This window comes from Polypterus senegalus, chromosome 15, assembly GCF_016835505.1.
Source record: "Polypterus senegalus isolate Bchr_013 chromosome 15, ASM1683550v1, whole genome shotgun sequence".
Classification (NCBI taxonomy): domain Eukaryota; kingdom Metazoa; phylum Chordata; class Cladistia; order Polypteriformes; family Polypteridae; genus Polypterus; species Polypterus senegalus.
Window position 1 is genome coordinate 125,916,256 of NC_053168.1, and position 16,258 is coordinate 125,932,513.

Here is a 16,258-nt window from a genome sequence, read left to right on the forward strand (position 1 = left end):
AAGGTTAAGATTCGTTTTCTGGAGATCGCGATAAAATTATTCAGTTATCTCAAGAAAACAAATTCTTGTTTTCTCGACATTTTGATAAAATTATTTCGTTATCTCGAGAAAAAGTCAACTTTCTCAATATCTTGATAAAATGAGTCTTTTATCTCAAGGAGACAATATATAAAAAAAGAACGACATTGCACGTCCTCTCTCGGCTTCCGTTACCATCGAGTCACTTACCTATTATTTAGTTATCTACAGTATTTGTAGTACAGTCCAGATCCTTACCCCTCTTGTGCTTGTCCTGTGTTCATATTGCACTGCGGTTATTTTGTGCCACTCTATGCTGCCATACATGCCATATGGATGGTGTGACAATGAAGCCACTCGATTTGAAGTGGGGTGACAATGACTGGAACATGACAACAATGTCCATCTTTACAGTTTGGCTCTTATGCCAATCATGGTGGCCCAGCAGAAGCCCATGCAGTGCCTTGTAGGAAACTGAAAGCCAGTGCCACAATAATTAGATGAGCTGGCAGCAGACGTCACGCTCTCACTTGGTCACTATGACGGAAAAGACAACTGTGCAGAAGTGGCCGATGGGAATAGATTTGTGTTTTTTTGTTTTAATTTGTTTAACCAAATACATTTCTACAAAAACGTGAGTGCAGGACCAGTTTGATTTGAGTGCCGAATCCCAAAGGCAGAGCAGCAAATCTCTGCCAGGACGGAGGCATCGGATTTGAAAAGAGCAAATGAGTCACTAAAAAGGCCATCCAGATGAATTACCTTCCTGTTCTCTCGCTGGGTTTACCACTGAAGCGCACTGAGCAAGCGGGCGCTGATCTGCTGCCAAGTTTAATATTTACAGCCGCGCATCACTAAATAAAAACAGGAGGTGGCAATCACTGCAATCACGCAGCCACCAGGACGCGGTGTGCCGTATTCAGACATTCTGGTGATTACAACCCAAGGTAACAATAATAAGACACTGAACTGGGGACAGCAGCAGAAAGAACTCCAGGACAGCTCACCCCCCATCACATGCACATGGTGGGCTTTTGTCTTCAGATCGCGTACACTACTGTGTGGCTAACATGCGTATTGAGCAGACTTTTAATTGGTCATCAAATATTTTGTTTACCTTAAAAATGAAAAAACATCACCCATAAAAAAGGCAGCAGTGACCACAAGCCTGGCCACCACAGCCCACCGTCCTCTCCTTCCAAGATCACTCTCAGGGTTTGACATTTACTGAATATACCAGATTTTCTGAAGTGCAGGACTTTCAACTGGAGTCTTGTCAAATTTTGAATCATCCTCAAAATGTACTTCCTACATTACAATGCTAATAAAATTACTTCTAGGCCTCCAGGGACCCCTAGTATCACGTACGAGTGCTCGGGTGCCATTTTTAAGTCTGGAAGAAGATAAGCAATACCACCCCAGTCCAGGAGGGGACGCCGTCATTAATACAATCTCCTTTCTCATCCACATTCTGGAGGTTTCTGAACACTGATGTCACTTCCACCTTATCCAAAACCCGCCTCTTCCTGTCAGCCTTCATAAATGCAGCCAAGCCTCCGGGAGTCTCTGCTCAGTCCTGAGCACTGGGACTCACAGCAGTTGCTGTGGGTTTTGTACCTTGTGTGCCATTTATTATGCCATTGACTCCTCATTAAATGGAGTTGTCACCGGACTCCCCACCACTTTATGGTATTAAACCTCACAGCTTTACCCTTAAACATGGTGATCCGTCTCGCTTACCCAGGCTGGCCATAAATTCTGCGATGCTGGACCAGTTGGTATGTAGTCACCGACTGATTTCCTGAGAAGAATAAAAATCAATTTTATTTAAAAGTGCCTTTCAAGGTACCTAAAGACTGTGTACATCAAACAGTCCAACATCCAAACAGAATTAACAAAGTCCCAAGTCGGCTGGAATTCCAGCTTCACTGGCCGTCATTTCACGTGGAGTCAAAGCTGGGAGGAGATGTTTGACTGCATCACATGACTGAGCTGTCTTGTCAGAACGTTCAGTCAGCTGAAGTGTGAGCCGTGTTTCGAGAAGGTTGTCTGATGTCACCATCACATTTCCGGTTGTCGTGCTCATTTTTGATTTTAGAAATGTAACTGTCTCAAAGCAACATAAATACAACCGAATGGCCAACGAGAAAAGCATCTCACGTTTACCGAAAAACCACCAGCGGAAAATTACCGAGATTTATGAAGGGAATGAGTCCGGTGGATCAGAACAGCTATTTTAAAATGAGTTTATCACGAACAGGAGGACACCGTTGGAAACTCATCAAGGGTAAACTTCTCCCAAACATTAAGAAGAGAACCACAGACACATGGAATAAGCAATCAGGTAGTGTGGTGGGCAGTGGGACTTTAGGGACCATCAAAACTCAACTCGATGATATTTTAGAAGAATGAAGTGAACGGGATGGGCGAGCTGTGCTGGGCTGAATGGCCCGATCTCGTCCTAATTGTTCTAATTACACACCTCTCTATAAAACTGACACACTGCATTCCCTGCACCTTCCCAACCATCCGCCTGTCCACATCCGCCTTTGTCTTTTCTTTGTAGATTCAGAGTGGCAAGAGTCCGCAACGCAGCTACAATCTTTGTTCAAGTTTTGAGAAACCTGTGGTCGTATTGTTTTTTTGAATTGTTTAAGCTTTATTGCCAAATGTCAGTGGATGAAACGGTTTATCAGGTCCACACACACGTGTAGTCTGGGCAGCCACATCATGGCTGGTCAATCGGACCAAACAATTTAAGCACAAACACAATCTTACAATGACTTTATGGTACAGTGGGAGCACTCGCTTGACCACCGTTTCTAAAAATCGCACCACGTACGCCCGGCCTAAGGGGTGAAAGATGTGCAGGACGCTGAGGACCTTAAGGTCCACCCTGCAGTTCCAGACCTCTGATTGCAGCACCTGGCATGGAGCCTTTGAACATCTTTGGTTACCTGTTGCAGGCCACTGTTAATTAACTTCCACAACGCTGCACCGTTAGGCAAGACCATGTGGAGGATATAGAAGAGAATTATGTTAGATGGAAGGGTCTCACAACCAAAAGGAACAAAGAAGACGACCACAATGAAGAGCAAGAAGAGGAAGAAGGAGAAGAAGGTTGGCATTCCAGGCCCTACAACCCTTCAAAAAGTCCTGAATCCAAAAAAACAGGCCCGACATCAAAAGACCAAAGCAAGTCTGCGGTCCGCCCCGTCAGAAGGCCAAGGCCCATAAATCCCAAGTAGGGTATAAAAGCTCTTGGCCCAAAAACCAAAGTTAGTGCTTCCTAAAGTGTTAAAAGTGCATTGGCAAAGGCATCCAAACTTACACTCGGCTTTAGAGAAAAGAAAAAACAACAAACAAGCCATCTTTAATCAAAGGCACTGGCAGTTGTGACCTCCGCAGCTCTTTATGTTGTCATTTCTCTCGGTGACAGAGTAACATTTGTCGAGGCCGGAGGCAGACAAATCATTTGGACCCACCAGGGAACCCTGGAGACGCGCGCATTCATCAAAAGAGCTCGCCGAAAGCCGCCGTGTGCTACGCCTCCGAATGCTAATCGAGGCCTTCAAATCACACGCGACACCAAAATTTCCCACGTTTGATTATGACATACGCTGCCGTGAAAAAGTATTTGCCCCCTTCTCTTTCTCGTTTATCCATAACACTTGTTTCTGACCTCCAAACAAATTTAAAACAAGACATAAGACGACCCGAGTAAACACAGCACACAGTTTTAAATGATCATTTGATTTCTTAAAGGAAAAAATTGTCACCAGCATTGTGTGAAAATGTAATTGCCCCCCTAAACTTACCACTTGGCACCAACTGCCAGTAACAAGAGATCAGTCCGCCGGCCACAGGCCTAACATCGAAGGCTAGTGAATGGATGCGGGTGAGCAGACTTTACTCCTGCAGTCATGAGTGGGTGGTCTTTTTTAAGAGATGAGATTCGTCCCTTTACGTTAAAAGGTAAACTCTATAAGCTTGAACGCACGTCTTTCTGACACAGCAGCCAACATACTTCTGACATTTACACCTTCACACCCAGTAAACTAAATTTCTAAACAGCAATTTTGGATCAACAAACCCCCAAGATTAAGTCTGCTGTGGCTTTAGGGTAAGGATGAAGGAAAAGAATATTCTGGAAACGGTGTGTGCCCCAGACAGTGTGTGTTTGCTTACTTGGCTTGATTATATCATTTAAAAAGCGCCACTGAATGAGAGCATATATTAGTTGTCTCAAGAGTACAAGGCGGAGGAATACGACCATAAAAAGAGCAGAAAGAAGTAAACAAAGGAAGCAAGCAAGCCCATCATAAAGAGCAGCGGACGACCTTGTCGATTGTTCAAAAAAGAAAAACCAAGGAGAAAAATATCAAAAGATCAATTGTAATAACATCCTGTAGAGAGGGAAGAAAATAAACCAGAGGCTACCTGGGCTGAAGAATAGAAAACATGAGACTAGCCCAACGAGTCTATTGTTCAAAAATGACAATTGAAAATATACTGTAAAGCAGGCGACATTCACTGAAAGACGTCAATAGCGCCAATCACGGGCCGCTGCCACACAACAGTCTATTTAGGGGCCGCCGTCGTGTCCGGGCCTAAGGTGGCAAAGCTTTGTGAGCCGTCCAAAACTTCAAACACGGGCATGCGTGTCAGCACCGCGGTGCGGGTCACATCGATTACACTTTGGGCTCGTGCCGAGGGTCTGTGACGCGACACGACGTGACATCAGAGCTGTGCTCTCGCCCTCCTGCACACTTTGTATTAGTGGGAGGCATACATAATAAGTAAATAACTCAAATCATTCAAAGGTCTTCTTTTTGCAACAAAAATTGAATACATCCACAGTTTTAATTTCATAAAATTATTCCCACAAAAGAGGCGTATCTGTACATAAACATTTTAAATCAAATCACATACAAAATCGCATCAAAGTCCATTTGTTACGCTGATTCATCAAAGCTTCAGCCCTGCTTAAGTGGGTTTTTTTTCTTAATTACTTAATTACTCTTTGCTTTTTAAAACTTTATCTCGCAAACGCTGCTATTAATTACGGCTTTGATTTTGTTATATATTTTTAAACAAAAATTTTGTTTTATAGTAGAAACCCAATTATTTGGGGTAATGTGGACTGATGTGACCTCAGATAACTAAAAACTCCAATAAAAAGTATGGCTGCCATACATTATAGTGGTTATGCTGCCCAGAGGACGTGGGGGTCCACACACAGAGAGAGATCAGGGGACGCTCACGGCTCTTCATTTAGCTCAGCTGGATGGCGGAGGATCCTGCCCACCTGGGATGCCTAGAAGGACTGGGAGAGGGACAATACCTCTCCTGGGCCACAAGACAGCAGCCGCCCTGGGGCGCCCAGAGGATTACGGAGAATAGAATTTGCACCTTGTGATGATGTACAGAGAATGGTATGGTCTTGTATGGATCTCTGGGCAAGTCCTGATCGAGACACATCACTGATTATCAAGGTTTGATTGTTATATTTGCCCAGATGAACCAAATTGGATACAACTCCGGCAGCAAACCGGTGAAAAAAAGTCATACTAAATTGAGTAAATTCTGAGTCATGGAGTAAACTTCTCGTTCAGAGGTGGGGAAAGAGGCATGCCTTACGATTAGCATCATGTACTCCCATTGGCTAGAAAAACAAAGCCCCGCCTTTACCTCACTGCTTTCGCTCTCAAATAATTTTGGCACTAAAATGCCACGCAAGAACTCTGCCAAAAATCACATGCGCGCTAAACACTTGTCAAGCAAAATGTAACCTGCACTTAAAAAATACACTTCAAATGTAACTTGCACTTACAAAAGTCATTGTGATTGCACACAGACTTTTAGCAGAGATCAAACTCCATATATTTACACTCTTAGCACAGTATTCACAGAAAAGCATTTCTGAAATATTAGTAGCGTATTACACTTATGGGTTCACTGCAGACAACACAGAAACTGTGCAGGTTGGGGGTCTACGGCACTTATTGTTTTGCATCAACAATTCTTCTTCAAGTAGCTTACCTTCTATGATGTCCAGTGAGTCCAAGAGGGCAGAGCTAACTAACAAGCTTGATGGACTGAATGGTCGGCCCTCGTCGGTCCAGTTTCTTATGTTCACTCAGTTAGCATCGAGCTCTTTCAATGTACTCAGCATTGCTAGGGCACCATTCTCCGAGGTCACCTCAGCTCTCGGCCACAAACATCGATCGTCACAGACGTCCGCCATTGTACGACTCTGCTTGGCTTCAGTGTGCTTGAGTTGATAGACGTGCAATGCTGTGCGCTGTACAAAAATAATTAGTTACTAGGGGGATTGGCTCACCGGCCACTTCACGTCTCTGCCGCTCCCATACGTGGATTTCACTTTCACCAAACAACAAATCTTTTAATTTTCACAGATAGGCCTCTTCATTGGGAAGAAACGTTACTTTTCCCTGATGGCAACACGAATTAGACGATCTACAGTACAAGTCTGGACTTAAAGCTGAAATCCAAACAATGTATTCGCTCTCTTTTCGCTGTTCCGTTAGTTCACCGAGTGATAATTTCCGTTTGTTTACACTAATGCGATCTTTACTATCATTTTTTTTTTGAGACTTTCAAATTTTTGTATCTCTGACCCGCTCTGTCTGTGTATCGCTCCAACGTTTTTGAATTCTTTATGACGTTCTACTTTGTCATCTACTCTTTGTCTTTTATTTCCGGCCCCGGGCCCGGTTAAAGCTCTTGGCACAACGACTCGTCTCGGGGGATGTGAAAGTATCTCTCTGAAAAACTCCCGCCTTGTCACAGGCTAAAAAGTCTCATCTCGTCCCAGAATTGTTTTATTATAATAGAGAGATCACTTTTGTTCTTACCTTATAGACATCTAGTGTGGCCTGTAGGGGTAGCCACTGAGCTCCAACCCCCTCAGACACGATTGCACCACACCAGTCCCAGTTCAGATAAAGTGCTTTTAATTTAAGGAGGACTCTTCTTTTGTTCAAAGTACAGCACAACTCTCTCTTTCCTTTTTCTTCCTTTATACTGGACTCGGGATTACTTCCAGTACCATCACAGTATATCCAGGAAGCTCATCCTGGTCAGAGAAAACCTCCCTAAAGCAAGGAATGCTTCCCGTGGTAGTCTAAGGACTACAAGTCCCATGCTGCCCTGCAGACGTGTACATGGGAGATGCACTAGAGGGATGCTGCCACCTATCACACTGGGAGGGCACAGGACCCCAGGAGGCTGCTGCCCTCCAAACATTCACAAAAGCTTCCCAAGGAACGATTTGTCCCATTTGTGCTGCCAGCCAATCTGTGTCCTCAGTGACACTGGACATACAAATGTGAAACCCATTTCCAGAGAGAGAGAGAGAGAGATATTGACTGTGTACTGATAGACTCTTTTAATATAATAAGGATGTACTCACCAGGGTCACCGAAAAACCCATGACACGACCATGCTGATCCACAAAATACATGCTGTCTTCATACCAGGGATCACAGTGCAAATAGTTGTACATCCCAAAAGCGCGCACATGGTCCAGGGTGTACTGGCTCTCCTGCAGTCCAACTTCAGCAACGGCTGGAAAAGAAAAAAAAGAGTTCACAGTTGAACTCATCCGAATATCTGCATGTCCAGCGAGGGACAATTGATTAAAAAAAAAAGAAAAGAAAAGAAAATGCTCAAGAGAGACAGTCACACATCCCAAATTCAATTTAGCAGCGTCCTGTTCAACTTGTCAGAGCCCTTCTTTTGTCTGACATGGTGGGCCCCCTGCCTTGAGTTCTGTGCTGCCAGGACAGGCACCAGCCCTACGTAACCTTAAGCAGGACTTTGAGAATGAGGGCAATTAGCTTTTGATGATGTAGAACAGCACAGGTCAGTGATGCTACGACATCTGCTGAGCAAACAGCACATCACTCGGTCAAGTGCAAGAACACCTTTTATGAATGCATCTCCATTATCACGAGCAGCTAAATGCAAGGATTAAGCACCCGCTGAAGTGATGACACTCATTCAGCTGTCAGTGGGCACCAAATTTGTTCTGCCATCCATCCCGGGGCACACCTCTGTCATATTCTGCTGAAAGTGGCAAACGCTACCCACTCTGTGCAATGCCGTTAGTCAGCAGACTGGGGTGCCGACTCTGAATCTGCTACTACAAAACTTTCAGCCCCTTCTTCATTCTTATTTGACTCGGGACAAGAGGGTGGGTGCGATCCAGGTCTGTTACTTTTTTATATGCTGAGGGGAAGCAGGGTAGTTGCAGTAAGGAGACCAGGGTTCACACCCTGGGTCCTCAGAGTGGAGTTGGCATGTTCTGCCAGTGTCTGCGTTGGGTTTCCTCCAGGTGCCCCAGTGTCCTCCCACAATGCAAACACATGCAGGGTAGGTGGATTGGCAAACCTAAGTTGGCCCTAGCGTGTTGTGTTCGGCCTGCGATGAACTGATGCCCTGACCTGGGCTTTGTTCCTGCCATGTGCCCTGTACTGGCTGGGATAGGCTCCCTACAGACCCCTGTGACGCTGTTCAGGACAAAGCAGGTTAAACAATGACTGACTGACTGACTGATTTTTGCTGATATATATTATCAAGGGCGGCATGGTGGCACAGTGGCCTCAAAATAATGAGACCTGGGTTTGCGACACGGGTCCTCTCAGCATGCAGTTTGCATGTTCTCCCTGAGTCTGTTGGGTTTCCTCCGGCCGTCCAAAGACATGCAGGATAGATGAGCTGGCAATGCTAAACTGGTCCCAGTGTGTTTGGTGAGTGTGTGTGTGTCCAGGGTTTGTTCCCGATTTGCACCCTGTGCTAGCTGGGATCGGCTCCAGCACCTCTCTCATGTTAACATATTAATAGAATTTAGATCAAAAGGTGTGTTTAGTGGGCTCAATCGACTAACACTGGCAAATTCAACTCTCTGATACGAGTTTCCTGTCCATTTTAGGGACTTTGGTTTGGAGGCCACAACAGGACGCCACGTCTGAAGTGCCGCCGAGTGTGAAGCAGTTATGGTGCCCGAGGCACTGCGGGTAAAAGAAAAGCTGAAATTCGGAACAATTAGATGGACCAGGAAATGAAAACGGATAGAAGGGAGAAGAGACAAAGAATAGTCAGAGGACAAGCGGGGGGTCCAAAAATAAAACCAAAAAAAAAAAAAAACAGAAACCAGGGGCCAAAAACAAAATCCAAACCTCGGTCCAACATACCCATCCCCTGGTGGGATATCCCTTGATATCGTTACTCTAGACATCCCAAGTTATTCACTGCATTCGAGGTCGTTTTCTAATTGTTTTGCAGGACACCAAACTGTTTGTGCTCTTTATGATGAGGCCCCCCCGGTGGTCTCACATGATGGACATTAAAAATTATTACAAGTAAACAAGGCAGCTCCTTCAGGAAACATTAAATTCAAGCGCGTTCTTTAATTTGCAATAAAGCAGGGCAGGCCTTTCTCGTCGTCTTTTAAATTACCGCACTTTGCAATCTCCATTTGCGCTGGAACTTTGATTAAAGATGACTCATTTGCGTTCATCAATTAGACGCTTCATTAAGCGACACTTTCACTGTTTCTTTGAAGCTCCTTTTTTATCTTTCTTCCTAAAGTTAAGACGTGAAGTACGCACGGCCTTTGCAGGTCTTCTCATTTACTTTGGTCTTATAAACGCAGAATCTCAAGGAGGATTAAACTGGGATTTGTTACCAGTGAAAATTAACGTGAAAACAAAACGGCTTCCAGAATTTTAAATTAGCTACTGTAATGAGTGGCTGGGGCTGCTACCCAGCTGGGATGCCCAGGAGGACCGGAGGAGGGCTTGCGCCTCCTTCAGGCCACGAAGGGTTGACCGCCCTGGTTGCTTTGGGGATCACGGGCAGAGAGCTTGGCAGCTCAACCTTGCAGGGGGCTGCGGTCACCACCAGGGGGCGCCCCAATGCCTGGAGAGCCCTGGACCTCAGCATTTCCGGGTGTGGCGGATCGGGGGACACCCGGAGTGTTCCGGGTACACAGCCGGTGCTTCCGCCACAAGATTACTGGAGGACACCTGGAGCACATCCGGGTGGATATAAAAGGGGCCGCCTTCCTCCATTCAAGGGCTGGAGTCGGGTGGAAGAGGACAGAGCTCGGAGGAGAGGAGTGGAGGCCAGGACTTAAAGGGGTGATTGGTGCTGTGGCACTGGGTTTGTGCTCACGTTAGTTGTAAATAATAAGTGTAAAATAAACGTGTGTGGTGAAAACATCATGTCTAGCGGGCTCCACTGCCAGGGACTCGGCTGTCCAGGTCTTTCCCATCAGTTCAGTTGTGTAAAAGTGCTCGGGAAAGGCGCAATAAAGTCTCAGGTTCTTGTTACGGTTAATGCTGGAAATGTCTAAATGATCAGCCCAGATTTACATGTACGCCCCACGTTACGTCTCGATTTAACATTCACGCCTATCACAAGCACACAAATCAAACAGAGCAATATAGCCGAACATTAGCAGGGGGTCCAAAGTCGCCCCGCTCACAATCCGCACTCCCGTCAAGATGTCACCAATCGCTCCCCTTGAGTGGGCGACACTTCAAGACGACTTCAGCGAAGGCCAAGAGCCACTTGGCCACAATTCACACGTGTGGCTCTCTAGCAGAACGTGCGCAGCTCGCACCTGAAGACACTCGACCTTTATCGATACATCAATGAAGACGCCAAATCAACGACACACCCCTTGGACGAGCAGACCAGGATACCGGGAATGTACACGTGAGGAAATATTCAAACTTCTGCTTCATTGGTGCTTACATTTATTTGCAGAGAAAGCATGCTTTGGTGAAGTCATGTCTTTCCATTGTGATGGAACCCCCAAACACGAGTCCCGGGTTCAAATAAAGGATGGTTTATTCACCAAATTCTTCCACAAAGCAGCACAAGTATCCTTTCTTTCTCTCTCTCTACAATTTCTCTCCCCACCGCACTGCCCTCCTCCAGTCGAGTTTTGCTCCACGTCCTCCCAGCTCCAATAAGGGAGTGCGGTCGGTCCCTTTGTATTAAGGACCCGGGAGTACTTCCCGTGCCAGGGCCACTGCCCGATGGAAGGGTCATACGGAAGTCCCACTTATTAGGGAGCTCATATATCCCTGCAGTGCCCCCCTGTGGCACCCATGGTCCCCCAGTTGGGCTGTGTTGCTGGACTACATCTCCCAGCATTCCCTGCTGGTTCCCAAATGGGTGCAAGATACGGAGGGCTGCTGCCATCTAGCGTCCTGAGGGAATAACATCCCCTGCAGCATCTCGTCTGTCCATCCCTTGCAGGTCTGGCTCCTTCCTTTCTCTGGGTTGGGATGCCCATCTGTCTTCTCGGAGCTTCCTGTCCAGGTAAGGAAACATCCCATTCTCTGGTCGGGATGCCCGTCGATGCCCATGTGGCACTGACACTGGTAAATCAACGTTTAAAACTCGCTGAGGACCTCATACCCACATGGGTACCATTTTGAGTCAAGATGCTTTAGTGCCCCCCACTAAAAGCAGAGGATGCCACCTTTGAAATATCCAGTGTTTAGTGTCCGACACAAGCATGGGATTGTGAAGGAATTGGAAAATCAAAAAATAGGGATTTTTTTTTCCTAATCCTTTAATTGCCATATAGGAGTTCTTCTATTAGGAAGGTGTCTGTTTCCATAAACCCCAACTTACCCTCAAGAGAGGCTTTCTGGGGTCAGAGGGCAGGGTCAGCTAGTTGTACAGCCCCCCGGAGCAATCGCAGTTTAAAGGCCTCGCTCAAGGGCCCGACGGAGTAGCGAGTCCTACTGTCACTGCCGGGATTCGAACCGGCGAGTTACCAGCCCAGACCCTTTAGCCACAGAGCCACCACTCCGACAGTAAATAAGCATCAGACATGAATTCCCGGACTCTACAACTTCCCCAAAATGAGTAAAAGATTGAAGAAAAGAAAAAATAAGAAAAAAAAACAACGAGACGCCATCTTCACGCAGACAACTAATAAAGCAGAACAAGCCGCGCTTCACCCCCTTGGTGCAAATTCACAGAAACTGAACACCCAGATTACCGCCACGTACAGGAGCTGACTTGGCGTTCCTGAGCGGCCGGAAGACGACTCCATTGTTTCTGTCAGAGCCGGGCCAGCTTCTAAAGAAATCGATATTCTATTGAAGACTCCTTTGATACCAACACTTTTTAAATACAATTTTTGCAAGCGCAATATTGCACTTTTCGAGCACAGAATTGATCTTTCTACCTGCTGTTTGGAAGTCCAAGCAAAAAACACGCAAGACAAAAACTACTCATAAATACAAACAATGAGCAATTGTTCTCTCCCAAGAATATCAGGAGTCCAATAAAACAAATTGTCAACCAATAAAAAGTGAAAGAAACTAAAAATCGTTACAGTACCGGCAAGAAAAGCGCTTGTCAGTGTTGCCAAGGAGCGGGCAGAGCGGCCGGGCGCGTTACCGCCACACGTCGGAACCTGCAGTGGAAAAATTCATAAAAGAGGCCTGGAGATAAGAGCCGACGACGGGGGGCTTTCATTTCTTCTCATCTGGAGATTCTGCGTTGGCATCACGCTGGGATATGAAGGATCACAGAAAGGCACCTCGACGACACACTCGGGCCAACAGTGTCGGCATTTTACGGGGGCACAGTGTGACAGTGCGGGTCCGCTCCTTGGTCCCTCTTTTCATTTGGGGGCTTCGTGAACCTGACACCATCGATAACGCAACTGGATGAGCAGGCAGGTGGGGACAAAACACTCCAAGAAACGGGAGTTTAAAAATAAATCAAAAACGGCGTCCACATAAATAGAGCAGCTCTTCAAAAAAAACGGTCCATAAATAATCCTTAAAAACTGGTGACGGGTGGAGGTGAAAATCACAAACAATTAATGCAATAAAAGTGGAGCTTGAAATCGACTGGCAGGACCTGCCCTCTTTAGTTTTGTCTTCCTTTAACTGGTGGCTCCCCTGCTGATCCCTCACAGGCCTTGCAGCAGAGGAGTCGCCCTCTCCGCAGACGCAGCCGACCACCGTCCCACGGCTACATACGAGCTCCGTCACCGGATCGAGACTCAGGGGCTGACCCCCCAACAGCCAGGGCGCTCATACTGGGCCTCCGACGGCAACAGAAGCCGTGAGGTTAAAGGAACTCCCGGCACTTCACTTCCAGACAGGACTCGGCCGCACCTCAGATCTGGCGCTCAGTGCTGTAGGATTCCCAAGAGCCTTCAGAGAAATCATTTGTGGAGATGCGAGAAGGACAAGTACCACAGCAACACTCTGCTAATCAGGGCTTGTTGGCAGAGTTGGCAAAAAGACCCCAAAAGGACTCTCAGACCGTGAGGGCTAATGAAGCCAAGATTGAACTAACTGGCCAGATTTCTAAGTGTCACGTCTGGAGGAAACCAGGCAGCGCTCACCAACCAGTGTAATGCTGGTGGCAACAACAACTGGGACTGGCAGGCTCGTCAGGACAGAGCAAAGCACAAAGACATGCTTAAGGAGAACCTCCACCAGGGTCCTCCAAGTCTCAGACTGGGCCACAGGTCCACCTTCCAAATGGTCCATGGTGAGCTTTCTCCTCTTCATCTCCCAACTCTGACTCTCCAAGTGAGTTTATGCCAGACTTGGGGGTCTTCCTGTGCCGTGACATTACACTGGGGGAGCACTTCTGGCCCAGGCAGACGCCCCTTGGAAGAGAACAATCCACTCTCGGGAGCTCTCAATGGCGGCATCCAGAGGGTCCAGTAAGACAATTCCCAGGTCGCCCTCCAAGGGTGCATGTGGTTGATCTACCAAAGAGATGCTGCCACCTAGTGCATGGGGGGAGTATACAGCGATGATAGGAAGTTCCTCCCCCCCACCTCTCTTCCCGTTTCATAGTCCCATCTCAAAAAGAGAACACCATTAATCCCATTTGAGACATCCCTCCATCCATGCACTACATGGCTCCTACTGCCAGGCACATCCCGATCAGGAAGTCCGTCCATCCATCCCGACCTTCATGTCTAACAGAGAAGTTTTAATTATAAGAGTCCAGGATTGAATGTAAAGTTCGGCGCTCGGCTCTGTTAGTAACGGACCAGGACAGAGAGTCGTAACGAGTCAGGGCCGCACACAATCCTCTACTCTGAATTCTTCACAAATCCTCACAAGACGCACAAAACGAAAAGGTAAACGTGGTGAGCAAACCAGCTGGTTTGAATTATTGATATCTGACACTTCAGATTCTTCATCATTACTTGTGGTCGTCCGCACCGCAGCTCTCCTCCTGCTAAACAGAAATACGCGAGTGCGCCGTCAAAGCAATGGAGCAGCCAAACATCTAAAAACTCATCTCGACGATGAAGAAATCAAACAGGACCGCCAGTCAAAGTGACTTGAAGCAAATTTTATACAAACAACAAACAGATAGCCTAAAGTCACAGATAACGGTGACAGTCTTGTCACTTTTCCTTGGCTCTGCCTCTGACATGGGAGAGGAAAAAAATAAAGTGTGTCACATCACAACACTCGAGACATCACACAGCCCAACGTTACACGACGGTGGTTACAAATAAACACGACATCCAAGACCCCGAGCAAGATCAGCCCGCCCGACGTGTGCACTCCCACCAAACAGTCACATTTGCAATTCTTTCAACCTTAACCAAGAGCTAAAGGTTAGGATTGTAAACCAGCAAGTAACACCTGGAAAAGGAGCTCGACAATCGTGCAAAGTCCAAACTGAAGGAGCCTGCAGAAACAAATACTGTAAGCGTCACACATGCACATCACAGTCTCACCCGAGGTAAGCAATACCACCCTGTGGCACTAGGGGGCACAGTTACAGTCAGCTCTGAGAAGATACCCAATAAGGAGAACGGACTCCGCCCCTCACAGTCTGAGGACTATAAATCCGAGGTGCTTCCGGAAAGTGGGGTCTCATTTGGATGGAGATACACCCACCACAGGACAGCGCTCCACCCCAGGCTGACCACTCCGACGAGCGGTTATCTTTATCTTCACAAGGCACTGCAGCCTTAGCATATCTTTGCTCAAAACCACACCAATGAGGACTACTTCTTTTGTTCCCAAGACCATTAAAGGCGGGACCCAGCTGGCACCCAAACATTTATTCTTTTGAATCGTGTTGTATCTCACTCGACCACTACTGTATATAGAAAAAAATGTGTCTGTTATATGCCATTTGGTATGGGATTCATAAAAGCAGTGATGCACCATCTGTTGGAAAGTAAAATGCAAAGCCTTTTTTTTTTTTTTGTGATTCTTTTGGAATGAGAGACACACAGACTCTCACCCTTTTATTAAGGACACACAAACACACACACACACACGGAGTAAGCCAATAGTTACCCTCACTTTCATGGTAATTTTGTTTCCCAAGCTCATGTGAAAACACGGTATGCCCGTGATCACGGTGGTAAAGTTTCTTTGCTGAGAATGGAGAGCGATGAAGCCATCTTTACAACAGCGGACTTATCATGGCTGACATTTTAGCACTCTGACCACAGACACACCGTGCATCCACATGTCTGCAGGGAGAGCACTACAGCCAATAACGTGATCACAGAGTGTAGAGAATTACTGACGCAGCCCCGTATACGACTCCACAATCGGACACAACACAGAATCTCCATCAGCAGGGGCCTCCTGACACTGCAGCGGAGTCAGCCGCCCGAGTGGTCCTATTTAAAGGCCAGAGACCCCCTCAAGCACCTCCCTTTTGTCTGTGTTGGCTGTTTTTAGAATTGAATGAACAACTTCCAGTCCTCTGTGTGCCTCACCTAAGTGGCATACTTTAAAACTAGCCGGTGCAAAAATCAGTCAGTGCCGGAGGTGCCGTTACTAACTGGACTGTGATCGGTGGACAGCCTACTGCAGCCCGCTTCTCACCTGAGGCCATCGACTGCAGCATTCACGATCCGACTAATGCCAAAGAAAATGTAACAAGGGCACAAATGGCAGAGTACGCCTGTCATACTCTCTCTCTAATGCAACAAACAGCAAACTCCAGAAAGACGTTCTGTTGGTTCTGCTGCCATCAAGTGGATATAGACGGTATAACAGCAGGAGGCACTGCACTGCATCACAAGGGACAGAATACTTCAGTAACCCAAGCGGGCCTGAGGAGTTACAGATTTGTATTATTGTCACACATGCACAGCGGAGGGGAATTCTCACCTAATCAACATGAAGCACGCCGCCACTTTCAGCGCCAGGACGAGTGACTACAGCTAACTAAC

General features: G+C 46.8%; 1 protein-coding gene across 1 annotated transcript in view; it reads right to left on the reverse strand.

The window, feature by feature from the left end:
• The window catches only part of nudcd1 (NudC domain containing 1), a 71,155-nt gene that overhangs the window by 47,821 nt on the left and 7,076 nt on the right, over positions 1-16,258 (reverse strand). Inside the window, exon 2 of the mRNA XM_039736533.1 lies at positions 7,454-7,608. Coding sequence (XP_039592467.1) covers positions 7,454-7,608 — 155 coding nt within the window. The remainder of the gene's footprint in view (positions 1-7,453; positions 7,609-16,258) is intronic.